Genomic DNA, 13,334 nt, shown 5'->3' on the forward strand with positions numbered 1-13,334 from the left:
GCCCCTACCCACACAAGACTCACAATCTAAAGGGGAGGAAAAGGAGGTGTTTAATCCCTACTTTACAGATGATGAGACTGAGCCAGAGAAGTTAAGTGACTTGCCCAAGGTCACACAGCAAGTGGCAGAGATGGAGTTAGAACTCTCCTCCTCTCCTCCTCCCCACCCCCCAGCACCTACCCCGTTCCCTTCCCCATAGCACTTGTATACATTTGTACAGATGCATTACTCTATTTTACTTGTACATATTTACTACTCCATTTATTTTGTTAATAATGTGCATATAGCTGTCATTCTATTTATTCTAATGGTTTTGACACCTGTCTACAAGTTTTTTGTTGTCTGTCTCTTCCTTCTAGACTGTGAACCCGTTGTTGGGTACAGACTGTCTCTTTATGTTGCCGACTTGTATTTTCCAAGCGCTTAGTATAGTGCTCGGCACACAGTAAGCACTCAATAAATACGACTGAATGAATGAATGATTGAACCTTGGTTTCCTGAATTCCAGTCCTGCACTTTTTCCACTAGACCATACTGCTTCTCATGGGCCTGAGGGTATGTGGCTCCACTAACACTTGCCTTATCTGCAAGGCATTATCTCCACTGACATTAGGTTGGCTATAAACATTTGGTTTGCCTAGGAAAAAAATGCAGATAAAGTCACTGACATCTCAAATGATCAAATTAGAGTTGGATGAAAAGGGTGAAAGTAGCCGAAAGAGCAGAAAATTTTTGCAAGTTAAACTAATGTTCAGGGAAGTGAAGCAGCACTTAAAGGCTGGATAGCTCATGGAATCCTAAATGGCAATCCTGTAAGGTTTTTACCTAGGGGTTTTCATTCCAATCTGGCCAAGGTATTTAACTTCTAGTTGTAGTTCAGTGTAGTGAAGATGAGTTATGAAACCTATTTTTAAAGGCATATTAAAACTATGTCAAGGATAGTTTCAGGAGTCAGGTGGAAAAAGGCCTGAGAACAGCTGGAATCTTCAAGTTTGGGAGGCTGAGCACCTACATACCAACAAATCTCATGCCATCATAAACAGAGGGAATTATCTATTGCTGATGCCTATACTGAGTTGGCTATTTTGTTAAATAATACTCAAGTTGAGTCCAGAACCCTTCCTAGGCTTTAAAAATGACATTTATTTGGAAAAGGCCTGAAGGTAAATAAGGTCTATTACTTAAAGGGAGGACTAAATTGCTTCATAATTGGGATTTGAACTTCAAGAAGAGAACACCTTCATTGAGGATCCAAATAAATTTATATATTGGAATAAAATATCAACAAACTATCAGGAAAAACAGCTGAGCTGGAGATTGAGGGAGCCTGAGGGAAGGCAGGTGATGAGAGAGATGGACAGGGGTGGGATTGGGTCACGATAAATCATTCAGTAGTATTTATTAAATGCTTACGGTGTGCAAATGCTCAATACAACAGAGTTGATACACACTTTCTCTTCACATAAGGAGTTTATCCAACAGATGTCTATGAATGGGAAAGGAGTACAGGGAGAGCAGTTTTTCAGATACGCAAAGCAGAAAATTGAACAGGGAATAAAAACTCTTATTTTAGCTGGATTGGAATAATTCAGGCATTTCCCTGGTTGGCAATTGTTGGCATCTGTTGAAAGCCAGCAGATGGGGCAACCACAATTTAGAAACTGGTGATACATAAAATTCGGCAGATGGATCCTTCCCAAAATACAAGCATCAGCTATAACTTCAAAAAAGGAAATGCATGAGGGGACCCAGGAAGGCCTAAGACTTCTGCATTAGAGTATCACAATAGACATGATCAGGGACCAGAATTCATGAGAGAAGAGAAAAAGATCAAACATGAATCTATAGAATGTTACATAACTGTAGATCACATCAGGGCCTAGATGAAACACCATTTTTCATGTTTTAAAAATATTTCAATTCAGTCTCTTCCTTAAATCTGATGGACTTTGTCCAAGTTTTATGTCTCCCCCTTCTAGACTGTGAGCCCATTGTTGGGGAGGGACTGTCTCTATATGTTGCCGACTTGTACTTCCCAAGCGCTTAGTACAGTGTTCTGCACACAGTAAGTGCTCAATAAATATGACAATGAATGAATGAAATGAATGAATGGAACAGACCTCCACTTTGTTAAGCTTTTGTCAAATGTGCTCTTCTGGTATTGGAAAAATCAGAAGGAACTGCAGATAGGAATTAAGTTCGGTGTCAAACTAGAAATGTGCCACTGGACACAGGGGGCATCAAGGGGAGAGAATTTTGATGGCTCAGCCCAAAACCTAACTACTAGTGCAAAAGCAACTCAAGTTTCTGCCTGGCAGACGGTTGGATTTATCATTCCCTTTGTAACCACTGATATCTGAACAGCACTCACGATGATTGGGAAAGGGTACTGCTGTATTTTCATCAACGAAGTGCACAAGATTCTCACACTCATGGACAAATTTTGGCCCTCATCAGTGTCATCTTTGAACCAAAGGACAACTCTCTCCCTATTTTGCATCTAGTCCTTTAAAACCTTTTCAGCTCCCTTTTTAGGAGGAAAGTCAAGAAAGAGGGAAATAAGCCAGAAAAAGTCACTCAAGAGATGCTTTCCAGGTGAGTTGTAAGAAAGTATAAGGTAAATTATAGAGAAAATATGGAAATAACCACTTCCTGCATAGAGGGATTTTCAATAATATGAGGCTTAGCTCAAACACTGTGGACAAGTGGAAATCTCAGAATGTGGAGGCTCAATACAGAAGAATCAGACTGCTCAGAAAGGGATCAGAGAAAATAGAAAACCACCCTATGATAAGTGGGATAAGAAATTATTGTGGGCTGGACTCTAGGAGGAGAAGCTGTGTTAGGAGACATAAATGCCAGGTCAAATAGCATGAGAAGATTGAGCTGGAGACATTGAAGGGGGGTAGGTAAATTTGTACAAATATGTTTTAGGAATTATCTGGAAACAGGATGGGGTTACAAATGGCTAAGATAATGATGATAATGATAATAATTATAATATCACAAAGATATCACAATCACAAGAGGTTGTGGGTTCTAATCCCATCTCTGCCATTTGTCAGCTGTGTGACTTCGGGCAAGTCACTTAACTTCTTTGTGCCTCAGTTACCTCATCTGTAAAATGGGAATTAAGACTGTGAGCTCCACGTGGGACAATCTGATAACCTTGTATTTACCCCAGGGCTTAGAACAGTACCTGGCACAAAGTAAGCACCCAACAAATATCATTATTATTATTAAGTAGGAGAGAGAATCGGTATTTAATCTCCATTTTGCAAACGGAAAAACTGAGGCACAGAGAAGTTAAGTGATTTGCCCTGGGACACAGAGCAGGCAGGTGGCAAAGCCGGAATTAGAACACAGGTCTTCTGACTCTCAGGCCTGGAATCCTTCCGTAAGGCCATATTAAGCAGCACGTCAGTGGAAAGAGCATGGGCTTGGGAGTCAGAGGTTTTAATCTTAGCTCCACCACTTATCTGCTGTGTGACCTTTGGTAGGCCACTTAACTTCTCTATGCCTCAGTTATCTCATCTGTAAAATGGGGATTATGACTGTGAGCCCCAAGTGGGACATCTGATTACCTTGTATTTACCCTAGAGCTTTGAACAGTGTTCGGCACATAGTAAGTGCTTAACAAATACTATAATAATAATAATAATAAGAATAAGAATAAGAATAAGAATAGAAAGGGTGAACACTATAATCTAAAGGAGATATTCCCAAGTATCCAAGTTGGAAAGAACAAAGCAGAAGCTTTGGAAAGGCAAATTAATGAAAACACTTTGGTGAAAAAAAAGAATGTTACATTTAGGGTATTTGAGAGGGAGTCAGAAAAAAATATATTTTGAACGGAGGGAGATTGAGTAATTTATAATCGTGAAGGCTGCCTGCTGAGTTTGAAGGAGGTGTATGGGGAGTGAGGGTATCACACATTCCTACTTAGCCAAGAACAGGGTCTTCTGCACTGTCTATGGGTACAGCATCCTGTGGCTGGCCCATTTGGGGATAAGGCGGCTGACCTGCCACCCACGCAATCCCTTCCTGCCTTAAGGAGCAGTGTTGCCTACTGGATAGAGCACAGGCCTGGGAGTCAGAAGGACCTGAGTCCTACTCCTGTCTCCACCACTTGTCTGCTGTGTCACTGTAAGAATGTTAAGAGGCCACTAAAGGATGTAATTTCACTATCATCAGGGTCATCGTCAAACCAAAAGTCAGCTCCACTACTACCACCACTACTATGATTCCTACTATTAAGAGGCCAAAGAAAAGTTACCCATAAGGTTACCAAAATACAAATTTTTTTCGGGAAGAGCACAGGGAAACAGGAAGGCAGTATTTGAGACAATAGAGCACGTAAGAGTGATTTATGGACAAAATACATTACAGTGGGAGCATGAGCGAGCCACCATTTCTGGTTGTTGGGTTGTCTCCTCTCTTCTTATCTATTTGAATAGACCTATGGCCTTTCTTAGAAAGTTAAGCTCTGTTTGTAAAAGCTTCATTTCTAACTGCTTTAGTTCTCTTTTAAAATTTGTTTTGCATGACTGCAAGCAATTTCATATCATTTGCGATTTCTGGATAAACCAAAGATCACAGTTTCAATTGTCAGTAATGTGTTAGGTTATTGTAATACACCATGATTCCCAGAAGCCAACAGGCAGAAGGACTGCAGTTCAGGGGGAATACTAAACCAGCTGCCTACATCATCAAGAAAACCAAGGCCTGGCTCCGATGCACCAAGGCTATAAACATACTAAAAGGTTGCAGTCCACCTAGCACAGTTACTTGTGCCATTTGTTGATTGTATAACATCCATTTGAGGGCTGGGAGCATGTAAATGAAACATGGGATCAAAATCTGAATTTGCAAACAAGGATTACATTCAATTTGGTTCAAATTCTCGTACGGTTCTTGTGTAAACTTTTGTAATAAGCTTCAAGTAAATGTTAGGCACGGAGATACCATGGGGAATACTAACCAGGGTCTGGCAGAGTGCAGAAAATGGCTTTTAGAGCCAGTGAACACTCATGTGCTTGAAGATGACAAGCCCATAGTAATACATCACTTTAGTTTAATAGCATTTAAGAGTTTGTCTAGTGTGCTAGTGAGAACATGGAATAGGAATGAGGGAGTGGTTGGTTGAGCTAAGGTGATTACTATAAGATTCCCAAATGGAAGGCTTTAAATACTACAATTTCTCCATTGTAAAATACTCAAATAAATATGCAAGCAATTTTCCCTTTAGGCATCTGCTGGTGTTTCAGCTGTTAATCTCTTTTTGAAATGCTAGAACATGTTTTGCTATAGATCATAAAAAAACCCCACTAGCTGCAAAGGTGTTTGCATCCTCAGAAGGCCATGCTATGAGAGCAAAAACATTGACTCAAGGTCTTTGGAGCTAAAGTTACTACTGTAAAAATCTGTTTTCTCACCTCCCCAAAGTATGGTTGGCTTGCTTATACTGGAAATGTTCTCATCTATTTCCACTACTCTTTCTAGTTTAGTACACTAGTTACAATAATCGCAAGGTGACAGGTCACTTCCTGAAGGTTTATTGCAATTATGTTTCTATGTCATTCTTATAAAATAGGTTCAATAGGGCTTAACATCAATATATATTCATTTATTTTTCACACGCTTCTGACACTGGCCATCATGTGCTTTTTAAGAGATAATTTTCCTAGAGAAAATTAATTTTGGGACAAATCGAATGGTAAGTGCAAGCCCAATATTAAATGGGGTTATGCTTACAGGCAGGACCAATATTTCTGGAGTTTTGTGCCACTAGTTCCACTTCCAAGCTCAGCCCAACAACCATGTTAGCCCATGATCCATTTAATACTGCATTTCAGGGTTTCCAGTCCCCTAACCCGCCATACACTGTTTGGTAATGATGTGGAATTTGTTACCCCAGAAACTTGTGCAAGCAGAGGCCTATACTGTCTCATTAGAAAGTTATGCACAGCAGAGAGAAAAGTTGAGAATATTAGGGACTACCACAAGTTCACTGAGAGAAATGTTGGGCAATTTATGATAATAGTAATAAGTGGCATTTTTAAGCACTTACTATATGCCAACCAATGTACTAACCTCTGAAGTTGCCAAAGATAATCAGTGAGGACACAGTCCCTATCCCTCATTGTTCTCACAGTATAAGTAGGAGGGAGAACAGGTATTCAATCTCCCTTTACAGATGAAGAAACTGAGGCACAGAGAAGTTAAGTGTCTTGTCAAGGTAACATAGGCAAGTGGAGGAGCTGAAATTAGAACCCAAGACCTCAACCTCTGGACCTTTGGTTTTTCTACTAGGCCAGGATGTTTCTAGGTTATAGTACAGCTATACCTAAGAGATAGATATCAAAGAAGGCAACCAGTGTTCCATCATTCACCCATTAGTGCTACTTTCAGTTATGAATTACTGGGTTGGGCTGGGTTCTGGTCCGATTCATTATGGCATTGTTAATGTTCAGAGTGTCTATAGGTCTAGGTGAGGTGGTGGGGGGGGGGGGGGAGTTTAGTGAAAAGTTCAGAGCCCCCACCAATGCTTGAGCAGTAGTTGTTTTCCAGGCAGACATGCAAACACATCAAGACATACGCAGAAGAGTAAAATCTCATGGAAAAAAATACCCTGTCTGCATATTTTCATGGATTTAATTCTACATAATTGTAGAAAAAAGCAGTGTGCCTAGTGGATAGAATATGGACCAGGGAGTCAACATGACCTTGGTTAGCCAAGTCTCCATTTTTCTGTGGCTCAGTTCCCTCACCTGTAAAATAATAATAATAATAATAATAATAATAATAATAATAATAATAATATTAATATTATTTATTAAGTGCTTACTGTGTGCCAGGTACTGTACTAAGCTCTGGGGTAGATAAAAGGTAATTGGCTTGGACACAGCTCCCTGTCCCACGTGGGGCTCACAGTCTTAATCCCCATTTTACAGATGAGGTAATTGAGGCTGAGAGAAGTGAAGTGACTTGTTCAAGGTCACAGAGCAGACATGTGGCAGAGCTGGGATTAGAACCCATGACCTCATGACACTCAGGTCTGTGCTCTATCCACTATGGGGATTAAGACTGTGAGCCCTACATGGGACAGGGGCTATGTCTAACCTGATTATCTTGTATCTATTCCAGTGCTTAGAACAGTGCCTGGCACATAGTAAGCACTTAACAAATGCCACAATTATTATTATTATTCAATCGTATTTATTGCGTGCTTACTGTACTGACAGCTCTGTAGTAGGTGCTTGGAAGCATACAATATAACAATAAGCAGGCATATTCCCTGCCTACAATGAGCTTACAGTCTAGGTTGGGAGACAGACATTAATATAAATAAATAAAATTACACATATGTACATAAGTGCTGTGGGGCTGGGGGGGGAATAAGAAAAGGGAGCAAGTCAGGGTGATGCAGGAAGGAATGGGAGAAGAGGAAAGGAGGGCTTAGTCAGGGAAGGTCTCTGGAGGAGGTGTATTACCTAATGCCCCGTGACAATAATAATAAAAATGATAATAATAATTGTGATACTTTAAGCCCTTACTAAGTGCTGCAGTGGATAATCAGGTAGGACAAATGTCCCTGTCCGAGACAGGGTCATAGTCTAAGGAGGAGGGAGAACAGGTATTGGATCCCCAATATACAGATGAGAAAACTGAGGCACAAAGAAGTTAAGTGACTTGCCCACTGTCATACAGCAGGCAAATGGCAGAGCTGGGGAAGTCCTCTGACTCCTAGGCTCATGCTCTTTTCACTAAGCCACAATTTTCCTCCCAGGACTCTGGGAGGAGCAGAATGGGACAACCTTGTGGTTAAGGGAACAGCCCTGGCTGGGAACTTAGACTGTGTTATCTAAACACTGAAAAAATAAAACATCCTTTTCTGACCACAAATAGGTCAAATATCCCACATGTCTGGTCACTGAGTGACCACTTTTGTCTTCAGATCACATCAGATGACTTCCCTATTGCTACTAGGCTCATCTGTACTAGCTAAAAGCTCTCAGCTAGGGCACACCTAGACCAGTGGTTTATACAACTCCTAATTTGTACTGCTAATAAAAATCTTGACATTTAAAAAGGTAAGCCAAACTTATGAGGCCTAACTAAGAAATGAGGTAATGACATACAAAAAAAAAACCCAGCTCTAGAATCCAAATCCAAGTGAAGGAATAGAGTCAGAAATAAAATAATCTATTGTCTTTCTCCTTATATAGAATTTCTAGTAGTACTACTATTTCTTTTAAATACAGAAACTTTCAGTTAAAATAATTAGCCATCTTAGAAAATGGGGCCAGGAACAGTTTGGCAAAGTGCTATTGGAATAGCTACTTAGCTACTTTAACCTGACGAAAAAGGCCGCAGTGAATTAATCCCTTTGAAGCTGATGGTTAATATTCTCCCAAGTAAAATTTTTAAAGCAAATCACTTAGATGCTGTTGAGACCAAGAGAGCAAAAACAATTCTTTATCCTTTATCAGGAGTGGAAAGATTATTGATCAAATACTTGTTTTTTTCTCAGTATGTGTTTTTGCTAAATACTCTGGACACAATGCTGTAAGAAAATGATGAACAGTCTCAACAATACACATCTACCTCGATAGGATATGGAACAAGGTTGGAAGACAATGGCTGTGCACATGTTGGTGGCATCAATCGAGGCATGTGTATCCTAACATGAGTTTTCCTTACTGTGGAATTCAACAAGAATGTAATCCCCACAATATAAAAGAACTGAAAGCTAGTCAAAATTATTTGCTTGAGTTCAAATCTGAATGTATAGTCAATTTCATTACATACTACCATAAAGAATAATGAATGTGAGGGAGAGGAAGAAATGGAATCTATGGGGGTTAGAAGAGTGTGAATACAGTTTCAGGGGAATCTGACATCTTAGCCAACAAGAAATCAGAGGGATGCAGAAAACAATTCTAGCTCAGAGGGTGAGAATCTCACATTACGGGAGACAACTTCACGTCACCCTTTCTATAATAAAAAATGAATGTAGATGTAATTTCTAGTTCTGATTGAAGAATTACAAAATGTACCTGGTCCAACTGTTTTCTTGCTTCCCATTCCCGTATTCATTTTGGCCTACAAATCTACCTATTGCTTTGACCTTACCCAAAATTATTCCATTGGGTTCCTCTGGTGGCTGCCAAACAATCCGCACTGATGTAAGTTTAACTTCAGGAAACACCAGTCTCACAGGTGGACCTGGGGCTGTGGATGACAAACCGAAAAAAGTGAATCAACTATCCTAGGCTTATAATAAGAAGAATAATAAGAATAATAATGGCTTTTGTATGGAAACAGGGCAGCAGGTTTTTCGTGTGCATGTCCTTGTTTGTAATTCCTGACTGGCCTTGGAATCTTCCTGACTGACATACAAAATACAACCATCTAGGTGATTAGGCTCTTCTAGTAAATAATAATAATACTACAACTGAATTTTATTGCCAGTTTTCTTAAAGTAGTCTCTCACCTCCAGATACTGCTGCAGGGTTTATTTTGGCTTAAACAACTCCCTTTTCTTCTCCTTAAAGCTCATTCAATTTAGGATTAGATAATGACAGATACATTGATCATAGATAATAGCAAACCAATTTAGAAAAATGGCAGATTTATTTAACATTCAAAATGATCTGTCCCTGGTGCCTTTGTGCTGAATAAGGTGTGACAGATAACACTTTGAAAATTAAGTTTTTACATAATAACAATAATAATCAATAATGATTATGGTACTTACTAAGTGCTTATTGTGTGCCAAGCACTGTTCTAAGCACTGGGGTAGATACAAGGTAATCAGGTTGGACACAGTCCCTGTCCTACACTGGGCTCACACTCTAAATCCCCATTTTACAGATGAGGTAACTGAGGCCCAGAGAAGTTAAGTGACTTGCCCAAGGTCACACAGCCGATGTGATGAAGCTGGGATTACAACCTAGGTCCTTTTGACTCCCAGGCCCGTTACATATGTGCACAAAAAGTTCTAATTCAAAATATTTCATTGCTACTACATATTGACATTGCTAGTTGAGCATGAAACTACAGTTACAGTATTTTATTACTTTAAAAATATAATTGATATGTAGTAAGCACAAGGTAAGCACTTAACAATTATTATTGGAATAGTTTCTTCCTGAATGCTACGTGGCAGAAGGCATTTGGAGGGCTGAAGGTAAGGATTTGGCGGTTCTACAGTTGGGGGTTTTAATTTGCAATGAAAGGATTCCTGACACCTTTAAACCTCAGAACTGTGAAGTGCAGTTGAAACTTGCTCTAGGAATTGCTATTTTATAGGAGAACTGGAATGAAGAGATTTCTAGAGTAAGACTTGGAGCTGGATATGAAGTGATGAAGACAGCGATGACAAGTTGGCAAAGAAGACAGGAGAAAGAAAGAAGCATGGTTCAGTTTTTTTTTAACAGTTTACCAAAGCAATTTCATTTGCATGAACTGTTTTTAATGAAGAAACACTCGTGTTCCTTCTCTCTCCTGGGTCCCTGCCTTTAAGCAGTGTCTCTGTGGGTGAACAGTTCCACCATAGAGAAGGCAGGGAAAGGAAGGAAATTTCAAGAATCACTTCATTTTCCTAGTAGTGACAAGCTAGTAATTTAGCAAAACATTTGGGATACATTTTGGCATTACCTTTGATTTTTAGTTTCCCAGGACAAAAGCTAGTTTTATGGAGGCATTTCCTTGATTTTTTGTGAGATTTGAGGACACCAAAAAAACCCAAAGAAACAGTTATTTGAATTACAAATCTCTCCAGAGTATTTCACTGCTTGGTGAATATATATTTACTGAAATGATTAGACAAACTGGATGTGTGACCTGTGAAAGAATGGTTCCATCATCCAATTTCTTCTTGGCAACTTAATAACCCATTTCACATGGAGAGATGAGGCATAGGACGTTACTAGATTAGATAAAGCATCAGTTTCCACTATTTAATGACCACTGAACTACATCCTTTAACCTTAAAGGCAACTTACACTCAGGACCATCTTTGTGACTTTGCATTTCCATAATGAATGTCTTCATTTGAGCGCAATAAGTACCTCAATAATGTCACAAGCACATTAACACAAGTATATTTTAAACACTAATAATAACAATAACAGTAATAATAATGGTATTTGTGAATCACTTTTTATGTGCTAAGCACATATCACTTCTTATCGAAGCGCTGGGGTCGATAAGAGCAAATCGGGTTGGACACCATCCCTGTCCCACATGGGACTCACAGTTCTAATTCCCATTCGACAGATGAGGTAATGGAGGCACAGAGAAATAATAATAATAATAATAATGATGGCATTTATTAAGCACTTACTATGTGCAAAGCACTGTTCTAAGCGCTGGGGAGGTTACAAGGCGATCAGGTTGTCCCACAGGGGCTCACAGTCTTAATCCCCATTTTACAGATGAGGGAACTGAGGCCCAGAGAAGTGACGTGACTTGCCCAAATTCACACAGCTGACAGTTGGCGGAGCCGGGATTTGAACCCATGACCTCTGACTCCAAAGCCCGGGCTCTTTCCACTGAGCCACACAGCTTCTCTGGATGCTGAGTATCCAGAACCGCAGAGCCGGGGGTGGGGAGGAGGGCGGCGAGAAATGAAGTTACTTGCCCAAAGTCACACAGCTGACAAGCGGCAGAGCTAGGATTAGAACCCAGGTCCTTCTGACTCCCAGGCCCGTGCTCTATAAACTGGGGCATACTGATATATATTGTAACTGCAACAGGCAGTCGAGTCATCTGTCTTGAGTTCACAAGTTTATACTAATTCAAAGATAAGGCCTGCAAATGTCCTGAAGCATAAATCCCACCTGCATTATCCCTCAGGCTGGGATTTTTAATTAAATTGAACTGAGAAGAGGCAAAACATGTTTATGGGATAAGGATGAAGATAGAACAATTTGTATCACTTGCCAACATGTACCTTACGAGGAACCTGCTAAGATGAGCAGCTTCGAAATAAACCAAAATCTATTTTCTTTTGGTTTTAACACAGCAGTTTGAACATGTTTGGAGGGTAACTTAATTATTTTAACAATGTTACTTAAGAAAAACTATGGTTATTTCTTTTCCACTGGGTGCTTTTTATACCCAAGGTAATTTCATTATTAGGATCAATATTTTTTCTCCCTTGACATATTCATTATCTCTACTTAATAATGAAAATGTAAAGAAGCCAGCCTTTACGTGTTTGGCGTCTGCAAAGGAGAAAAGTCTACTTCTGCTAATTTAAAACTTCCACAAAAACTGAACCGCCAGAATTTGCTTGCTCTGAAGCCTTCTTCAAACGGAACGAGGTGAGTTGCAAAGCCCTGTAAGCAATCAAATTGTATATGGGAAATTCTAATTATTCCTTATCATGCAAACAATGTAAACTACAGAGAAGACTAAAAGAATTGAGGCACACAGGTCAATATCTCGTTTTTATTCACTAGTTCTGTAAGAGCCAGAAGAGACAGAAACTTTTCATCTTTCACAGGGCCAAGCAAAAGCCTGCTAGTTCACCACTTCCAACTGCCGCAGTCTACCTCAGAGTTACGACTGCAATTCTATATAGGTTTATAAGTAGGTCATAAAAATTCACTCTAGCTGAAATTGAGTTTATAAACTGTGACACTGAAAGATTATTTTGTTTAGCTAATGCTAAGTGAAAAAATTTGGTTGGAAAATTGAGTTTAAATGGTAAAAAAAATCCATGTTTTTTATTTGAAAATACAGTTTGGGAAATGACAAAAAGAAGGCCATCAGCCACTCACCATCATCCTTTGTCCTCTCGGTTATGGGAGGAGCACTTGGGACCCCATTTCCGATTCGGGTGAATGCCAGAACCTGGATCTCGTACAACACGTATTTCCGCAATCCCGCCAAGAGAACTGACTGCGTATGGTTCCCCCTCACCACATAAGTCTGGGGTTCAGCGTCCAAATCTCTTGCCTTGTACAGAATCTACAGAATAAATACATGGGAGAACAGTTCATTTGATAGAATATGGCTATAAGTAAATTCCAACCTGCAGAGCTGGCAAACAAAGCATTAATCTTAGTGGTACATCCCCTACAGGACAACTGGATTGTAACGGTTTGGCTCAAACTCACTGGAGATGATGTTTTCTGGGGAGTGCAATTTTGCATGTGTGCACTTTCCTGAGAGTTTTGCTTGCTTCTAAAACTATGTCCACAGAGGGCAAATAAGTTGCTTATGCTCTAATTGGAGGAACAGAAGTTTCTTAACTCAGAAACCCAGACAGGGAGTATAAAATCAGCCACAGAGATGGACAATGAAAGACATGGCCCTTGAGA

The 13,334-nt window shown here is 39.8% G+C and overlaps 1 protein-coding gene across 1 annotated transcript in view; it reads right to left on the reverse strand.

Moving 5' to 3' along the window:
• Positions 1-13,334, reverse strand: part of SDK1 (sidekick cell adhesion molecule 1) — a 246,586-nt gene that overhangs the window by 108,923 nt on the left and 124,329 nt on the right. The window contains exons 19-20 of the mRNA XM_038762450.1: positions 12,792-12,981; positions 9,136-9,234 (exon numbers count right to left, since the gene is read on the reverse strand). Coding sequence (XP_038618378.1) covers positions 9,136-9,234; positions 12,792-12,981 — 289 coding nt within the window. The remainder of the gene's footprint in view (positions 1-9,135; positions 9,235-12,791; positions 12,982-13,334) is intronic.

This window comes from Tachyglossus aculeatus, chromosome 21 (assembly GCF_015852505.1).
Source record: "Tachyglossus aculeatus isolate mTacAcu1 chromosome 21, mTacAcu1.pri, whole genome shotgun sequence".
NCBI classification, from domain to species: domain Eukaryota; kingdom Metazoa; phylum Chordata; class Mammalia; order Monotremata; family Tachyglossidae; genus Tachyglossus; species Tachyglossus aculeatus.